The following is an 8,819-nucleotide window of genomic DNA, read 5'->3' as shown; positions in this document are numbered from 1 at the left end:
CGAATTACCATTTTGGTTATGCATTGGACAACGCAGCGAGAAAAAATTTTTGATCGATCTCGATACATTATATGAAGGGCAATCTTATTTGCGCAGTAAAATTAAGGGTAAAGATGTATGACTCTGGATTTTTTAGTGTTATTCAAGTTCAACGGGTTTCTTCAACTCACTATATTTAACACCGTAATTGCTTTAACTTTAAAAAAGCCTAGTTGTGCTGGAAGTAATTCATTCAAAAAAAAAATACGATCTGGAAATTATTTCTGCCCCTTGAAATGAATTTTGTTGATTGAAATTAGCCTACTCTCAATGATGTAACCTAGCTCACCTGCCGCGAAAGCATATTGAATGTGGAACTAAAATTAATATCTTCTAACTCTCCTAAACATCGCTGAGAAGAGCAACTTCCCTGTATTTCTAATCTCAAATTCAGCAATTCTTGCTTCAGATTGTAATTAAACAAGTGTTTACAAAACAATATTTTCCTTACTTACACGCCCACTGATGTCAAACTTGGTCCTGATTTCTCGCGCCGTTCCATCGGGACACCACAGAGAGACCAGCTCCCATCATCCTACCGACTATGGAGCTGCGGGAGCTAAAGTTTATTTCTTCATCCTCGTCGGGCTTGTCGTCCCAGTCGTCGTCGTCGGTGGAGACGGAATTAGCGTCTAATATTCTAGGCTCGTTGAAGAAGACGGCGAGTTCCTCAAGCACGGCCCCGTGGTGTGTAACTGGGGCCCACGCACCGGCCCCTACCAGCACCCGAGTCTTGATGCGCTCCACGAACTCTAGCGTCGCGCGGGGAGAGGGGGAATGAATACTTCAAGTTAAATTTCGTTTGAAAATTTTCCGCGAAATCCTCAAAATGCTAGTTTAATTTCACCATAACGAAAACTTTTAAATAAATATAAAAATATCATGGAAGTACTCGCAGCACGGGTTACCTGCAGACTTGTAGCTGACATAGGGTACGCACACAGTGAAAGCAGGTTGCCAGCGTGCTGGTTACCTGCTCAGGCTGGCGCATGAAACCATAGAATACAGAAGCCTACTCGTACAGGTTTTCACTGTGAACAATTACATTATTATCCTATGTTCATTCTTGTGGCAGGTTGGAGCAGGTTGCCCGCGCGGGCAAACCTGCTTTCACTGTGTGCGTACCCATACAGTCGCAGCACGGGTTACCTGCAGACTTGTAGCTGACATACAGTCGCAGCACGGGTTACCTGCAGACTTATAGCTGACATACAGTCGCAGCACGAGTTACCTGCAGACTTATAGCTGACATACAGTCGCAGCACGAGTTACCTGCAGACTTGTAGCCAGCTTCTAGAGGAACGTAAGGGTCGGAGTCGCCCATAAGCAGAAGTGTCGGAGTGCTCAAAACCGCTGAGCAATCAAAACCGTCCCTCCCGCCCCAGAGGTCCCAGTTACGAACATGGTGCAGCGCCCCCGTCAGGTCCTCTGTTGCAACAAACTTGCATCGTCATGCGTCACATACGCGTCATGAGTTAGTCTAGTAAGGTTTGTTTTGCTATAATACCTATTGTCATTTGTCGGAGATTACTATTATCATCATGAATCAATTTGATCCCGATCGAAATACTATAGAAAAAATCACAGTATTGAAGGCTTTTTACGTCCACTGTTTCACGAAAATTTACCTCGTTCTTCCGACAATATCCATGCACGCACGCCACTCAACGGTACTGGAGACGTTGTGTCTCTCTTCCTTCATTACTCAAATAACAAATTACGTTGAAATAACGTTGTCTAACGTAAATGACACTAAAACAACGTGTATTCAACGTTATTTTAACAGTATATGTTGTTATTCCAGCGGCCTCTACCGTATTTCAGTCACTCAAGCCCGCCACGCACCTGTCCCATTACTCATCCTCCTGGCAAATGACGTTGAAACAACGTTCAATTGACGTTTAATAAACGTTTAAATAACGTTACTTTAACAGTATCTCAACGTTACTTCGACGCTAGGATGCATGATGGGTGCAGTCACTCATGCCCACTACACACCTGTCCCATAACTCGTCCTCCAGGCAAATGGCATTGCAATAACATTTAATTAACGTTTAATCAACGTTTAATTAACGTTATTTCAACAGTTTCTCAACGTTACTTCAACTCATGCCCACTACACACCGCTCCTGGAGAAGTTGTAGAAGTAAGCTTCCTCCTCCTCAGGCGAGATGCACTTGGCGACATGTAGCGGCTTGAGTAGCCTGGATACGAGACCCAGGTTCTCCTCGCACGCCACCCACTCTGCTACTGCCGGAGCCCGGGCCACCATTATTGGCCTGGGGAAAATAAAATTTAATAATATTTATGCCATTAATTTCTTACAGCCGAGACAACAATGCTCATCGAGAAGCTTGGCTAATCTAAAATAACTCTGGTAGAAAAATGCGGTGAGCATATACGTGAGGTTTGCTGCAGGATTTTTTCTTTTACGTACATACTTTGGCGCTTGTAAATGACCAAAAAAATTACACAACGTCAAAACTATAAATGAATTAATATACAATGTAATCTTGATAACATATGACTCGAAATAAATGCTGCCAATATAATCTAGTTTGAGTGTGCTCAAAGGCATTTTAAATAATTATAACATACATACGACCCACATTCATGAAGAAGTTTAAATAATCAGAACGTATAAACAGTTATCTAGAGCATGTCCACACTCCGAAGTTTGTACTAAATAATAATTCGAACTTAGAATTATTAGAATTAATTACTTCCAGCTTGTTCACTCACCAAAGTTTGTAGTAATTCCTCGGAGACGGGGAGTAGTAGCTCCCCAAGACAGTGGGATGAGGGGAGTGGATGAGGACCATCTTCCTCACAAGTCCGGGGTAGGCCTGCGCCAACCGCCAGCCTATCTGACCTCCCCACCCCGCACCAATGAAGGAAACTCCAGCGAGCCCATCTGGGGACCAAATATAATATATTTATATAATTATAATATGCAGATTATTATTAATAATGTCCATAAATATAATATAATAATGTTGTTTGTTGTATATTATATATGCTATTATATAACATAATAAAATAAATACTATAATACCTTATTATTAATATAATAATATATTATATTGAGTCATATTATATTATAATATTACGCTCGGAGCAATATAATACGCTTGAAGTCGAACGGTATCTCAGCGGAAAAACTGTTCAATTAATATAAGAGATTTCTTGCTCCGAAAGTATGGAATCGAATCATTTCTAAAACGACCATTTCGAAGAAGATTGCATGGAGAACACTATCCTATTCCCCAATGCTTCTCCATTAAAAATAGAACATACCCGTACATAGAACATACCCGTGCCCGTGGCTTTGATAATTAAACCCAACTTAAATATCAGCAACAATACGAGTATATACGATAACTCCTTTCCAATGACCATATAACATAAGATGGGCTATCACCCCATGCACAAAAAGCGTGCCCAGCAACATACCCATGCCCAGCAACATACCCATGCCCAGCAACATACCGTGCCCAGCACCAAACCGTGCCCAGCAACATACCCATGCCCAGCAACATACCCATGCCCAGCAACATACCCATGCCCAGCAACATACCCATGCCCAGCAACATACCCATGCCCAGCAGCATACCCATGCCCAGCAACATACCCATACCCAACAACATACCCATACCCAGCAACATACCGTGCCCGGGGTCCCCCAGGGTGCGTATAAAGCTCGCCACGTCGTCCACTATGAGTCGCGTTGAGTAGCTCGACCTCAGCACAGGCTTCTCAGAATCTCCACATCCACGCATGTCCAAGCTGATCACCCTGTCAGCGCACCATCGTCCTCGTTAGTAAATTGAAAGACCACTGATTTCAATTATACAACTACCAGCAATGGCGCATAAGTCACGACTCGTTATACTATTGCTCTTTACTCCTCGCTTGTCAATAAAAACTGTAGAATAATATTCAGAATTGCGATTTGTAGGATTCGATTGTTCCATTATAACGAATAAGCTTTTACGATGCCACAAAAAATTGCGGTATCGAAAAATGGTACCACATTAATGATATCACAAAAATTGTTCAGTTTAGGACAGGTCTGGCCGTTTCAGGCTTACATTACTACCAACGTTTCTTTGTATTTTATAACACAATATTCGAAGTTTTGTACGAAAAGCTTTCAATGAAATAAGATGGAAATTTGACAACATGGAGATATACTATGAACCTTTCATCTGGTGTTCATATTGGTAGCTGAACCTTCAGAACCTTGTAAGTATTGAAGTATGAACCAGCAAAGGTTCTACTCTGCACCTGAACCTCCCAGCAATGGTTCTACTCTGCACCTGAACCTCTTGGCGAGTGCAGGTATCAAGCGCCGCCAGGAGAACCAGAAGTCGCAGACGCCATGCACCAGCAGCAGGGTGGGCCGCCCTCTACCAGCACCCGCCTCCACGTAGTGCAGCTTAACGCCCTGTGAGATAACGAACTTGAAACTGGCAACCATCAATGAGTCATCGTTAAGATTTGACTTTGATTCTTCAATATTTCTCGCATTCATAATTTAAATAGTCCAAGACATACGTCCTACAAATTTCGTAAAAATTCCCAAACAAACAGTTGAATTTTAAACATAAATTTATATCGATACTAATTTAAAAATTCAATAATAATCAATAATTTAAATAATGTACGACCTCCTTTCTAGAAATTTCGTAAAATTCCTAAACAAAGAATTGAATTTCAAACCCTTTTTTATATCGATACCAATTGAAAAACTAGAAAAACGATTGAAAATCACGTATGATCTTCAGCCTGGAACGGTTGGAATCATTGATGATCTTCAAGTACCGATAATATATTTATATAATAGGTACGAACAATCGATTATTATAGCGATACGAACCATTCAACAGGAGATTTATTCTAAATTGATGTTCATTTTGAAAATAAGATCAGATTCTGCTGAAAGTTTGGAAACTGTACCTGAATTTTAATAAACTTGTGGCTACCGAAAGCAGGATCTTCCAAACATTTCGGAGGCCTGATTTTGTCCAACTCGTCGTCCGGAGTGGATGAAGAGTCCAAGCTGAGGTCATTGCACGATCCAGATTTCGATTTTCCTTCAGTACGAGTATAAGGATTCCGTCTTCTTCTTTTAGCCGTTTTCGAAGTAACCAATCTTCTTCCGAGTACATAAATAGACACTAACACTGCAAACGCGATCGTCAAATAAGCTTCAAAAACCGACAAAATTAACCTCCATAACCTGTTACGCAAACGGAAACCTGTCACGGAAGGAATTTCTGACGCTAGAACTCCGTTGATGTTTTTGCTCCTGCAAACGTTTGTGTGCCGCGATTTCTTGTTCTTCCCGCTCTTCCGTTCCGAAACACTGGCTGCGTAAGCCGACATCTTAGCAATCTGAGTGATAGCTGTCAAAGGAGTCAACGTTCCAGCGTTGAAAGCTGTTCCGATATTCATCTATTATACAGTAAACCATCAATGATTAGAATTACTAGTCTCTTATCATGTTTCTGATCGAGTGCACGTCTGTAAGATAAAATGACATCATGTTACAGTTTTATTTGAACTTCTTAGTTAAAGTACAAATGAAATTGAAATATTCGTATAATTTGTCCTTGTTTGTCCAATAATAAAAACGGTTATTTGTGTTAATGCCTCCGTTTAGGCCTTTAGACCTGTCACCGATTCTTTACATGGTGGAATTTTGAAAGCTTGTTGCAGGTCTCGAACGCGCAACTCACTGCTCCAATTTTGCTCTGCCTAACCGCCCGGCATCCTCGCCGATTCTGATCAGAGTTGCCCCACGTAGCTGGGATCGAACCCATAACTTACTGCTCCAATCCTTGTTACTCTTGACTGTAACCACTGGGTCACCCCTGTCAATAAAGCAATTCGCACGCCATCTGCATATAACGCGGCAAGTAAAGCAGGTTCCTTCTACATTTTCCCACAAAATGAGTTGGAACATTTGTGTGACGCATACCGTAATCATACATTTCATTATTATGGTAATTCAAATAAATCATCTTTGATGATTAATAAAACTTTTGTTCCTTCTTAGTCTTGACAGTCATCCAGTCTCTTGGTGGCATTATTTTGCATTCATTACGACCCAGCTTATGTTGTTATTACGAGACAACATATATGGTTATTACGACAAAGCATATATGGTCATTACGACACAGCATTAATGGGTAGGTATTACAACACTGCATATCGCCATCATTAGGACAAAGTCTATCGTTATTACGCCAATGCATTTTGTTACATCTTCGTTACATCAGATTACATCTCCATTTTATGTACCTACTCAACTATTGTTCAGTTTCTACGGTTTAAAGCTCAATCCGTTCACTAACACCCTTCCATCGATAACTCATCCAAATTTATTTTTTACCGCACGAACTAAATACATTATCTCCATTTGCATTGTTTAATGTTCGTACCCCTCTGCGTGTAATGAGCAATAAAAACATTTGACTTAAATGTTGAAAATTCCTCTAGCATTTACGTTAAGGCAGCAGCAAGTAATGGGGCCGTAACTCCGCCGAAAAATGTCAGGGAAACAACAACTGTTAAAATAAATACAGAGCTCTAATGATCTCTACAGTCTGCAGCACAAGATAAGGCACACTTCTCAAAGTAACACCAAATACTCGTAAAAAGGCACTTCAATTGGGAAACGTTTCAAATTAATGAGAAGTGAGATCGTGAATGCGTACCTTCACTATCACAACGTACATGATTTCATACCGATTATTTCTACGAATGAAAATAACGTACGATTTTATATTTGACTCCGGGGTTGATGCCCAAGAGAGATGCCAACAACCACAGTGAAGGTCAGTGGTAGACTAGTGAAGAAGACGTCTCATCGTGGATACGCCGCCACAGCTCTCTGATTAGCCTTGATAACAGCAGGCACTGTTTACAAGCACTGATCCTAGGGAGGTGCTATCAATGCTTGCTTATGTACATATAGCGGTATAAGCAAGTTTTGTTAAAGACCAGAGATTACCATGTTTTTGTCTCACTAAAGATTCAAAAAATGGAACTCAGTACTCACTGCAGTGAGTGACAGAGAGCGCCTTTTGTCGCAGACGAAAACATGAAGTCACGGACGGACAGACAGACGGACAGACAGACGGACAGACGGACGGACGGACGGACGGACAGACGGACATGGCGAGCACAATAGTGCATTTTTTCATAAATGAGAAAATGCGCTAAAAATCAAACAGCGAAAAGAAAACATGTCAAGACAACGTAATGAGTATGCAAAATGATCTTGCAAGCTAAAAGTTTGCGCAAGCACGATTTTAGCACATGTCACTGAAAGTTCTATCAAACGCTTATGGCTACATCGATCTGTCTAATTTTTGGTGGAGAGATGCAGAAAAACATAGGAAACAAATCCTGACCTTCCAAAATTTTTTAACTCTATTACTTTTCGAGTTACAGCCATTCAAAGTTGGGTATCGTTTTTTTGGGGACACCCTGTATAGCGGAATAGGTACTCGTATAGCGGCTTAAGAACACATAGCGACAGTTTTCTGGAACCCGTTTTGTGGGTTTAGCATAGCGGCATAAGTGCACGTAGCAGCTTAAGAACAAATAGCAACCGTTTTACCGGACGCGTTTTGTGGGTTTAGCTTGGAGATCCGTCAGTGATTGGCTGAAAGAGTTACGACTCTTAACTATTTCTGATAGTTAGAGACTTTGAGCCCAGCTGGTCTCGAAAGGCCACTTATTGATCAGTAACACTCAAAACTTGTACTGATGAATCCAAGAACTTATAATATATTCAAATCACTTATAATTCTCTATATAGAAAAACAAGCGGATACATATAAATATACAAGTGAAAAGCCTGTTGTAAACTTGACAGCCGAGGCAGTGGGCGCAAGCCTAAATGGCAACATATTCAAGTTTTGGAACGTTTGCTGCAGTCATTTGCTCCAATTTGGCAGATTTAAATGAATACTATCTCAATAGTTCAAGGGAAAATAACAAATAACACATTTGGAAGGAGATAAAGATGACAACATTACATACGAGGTTAAATACATTTAGCCTATTTCAGTCCATCAAGTCCAGCCGTTAACGAGGAAAATGTACCTAATAAATACCGACGCCTCTTCAACGGCGCCGTCTAGCTATGCAGGCGAGATTAAGCATTGCCCGACTTGGCAATGAGAAAGATCATTCAGAACAACGTTCGTATACAAAAAAAATGGCTATTTACTCATCGGCCTATGAAGGGCATAAAAATCAAACCAAATAACGAAAGGAAAAAATTCGGATTTACATAACCTTGCTTAGGTTAATCGATTAAAACTAGACGAAATGATAACAGTTCTGCACGTCAATAGAGCAGACGAATGCTATTCGTACGCATGCATACAAGGATCATCCTTTTCCATGTTGCAAAGAAGCTGGTGTTAAAAACATTTGTCTAAGGAATTAGTGACTATTTAAGCAGTTCAATTCATGTTATTTATCGTTGCCATATTGACCATTATCGTTGTTATGGCTAAAAAAACCTTTAACGATGCTGACCATTAATTGGCCCAAAATTCCTCCAATAAACCTGTGAATTTATTCAATTGTACTTTTGTCTAAATTCTTGTTTCAAAAAGATCATTCATTTTGAACTCTGCACGAACATTGCCGGTGACCGGTAGCATAAGATTGGGAGTTTAACCTAGTACCGCCGCATGTCACTCTCAATGAACATCAAATTATACGTAAACTATTGAGTGTAGCAATCTGAGGACGTT

At 40.6% G+C, this 8,819-nt stretch overlaps 1 protein-coding gene across 1 annotated transcript; it reads right to left on the bottom strand.

Annotated features, from left to right (window-relative positions):
- Positions 1–354: 354 nt before the first annotated feature.
- LOC108676763 (epoxide hydrolase 4-like) lies at positions 355–6,870 on the bottom strand. Its single transcript, XM_018164903.2, has 8 exons — positions 6,823–6,870; positions 4,999–5,565; positions 4,359–4,486; positions 3,707–3,834; positions 2,782–2,953; positions 2,164–2,318; positions 1,312–1,467; positions 355–791 (listed from the first exon to the last, which is right to left on the bottom strand). The coding sequence occupies exons 2-8, from the start codon at positions 5,494–5,496 to the stop codon at positions 508–510; spliced, it is 1,521 nt and encodes a 506-aa protein (XP_018020392.1). The 5' UTR covers positions 5,497–5,565; positions 6,823–6,870; the 3' UTR covers positions 355–507.
- Positions 6,871–8,819: the final 1,949 nt, after the last annotated feature.

This window comes from Hyalella azteca, unplaced genomic scaffold (genome assembly GCF_000764305.2).
Source record: "Hyalella azteca isolate HAZT.00-mixed unplaced genomic scaffold, Hazt_2.0.2 contig2768, whole genome shotgun sequence".
NCBI lineage: Eukaryota > Metazoa > Arthropoda > Malacostraca > Amphipoda > Hyalellidae > Hyalella > Hyalella azteca.
Note: the sequence above shows the minus strand (reverse complement) of the source record. Positions and strands in the feature narration are given on the sequence as shown.

What these genes read in the sequence shown, in the direction of transcription:
- LOC108676763 (XM_018164903.2), bottom strand. Translation starts at nt 5,496, where the DNA reads ATGAATATCGGAACAGCTTTCAACGCTGGAACGTTGACTCCTTTGACA. An exon ending in ACAAGTTTATTAAAATTCAG is followed by an intron (nt 4,487 to 4,998) that starts GTACAGTTTCCA and finishes GTTATCTCACAG; the next exon opens with GGCGTTAAGCTGCACTACGT. An exon ending in CTACAACTTCTCCAGGAGCG is followed by an intron (nt 1,468 to 2,163) that starts GTGTGTAGTGGG and finishes TTGTTGCAACAG; the next exon opens with AGGACCTGACGGGGGCGCTG.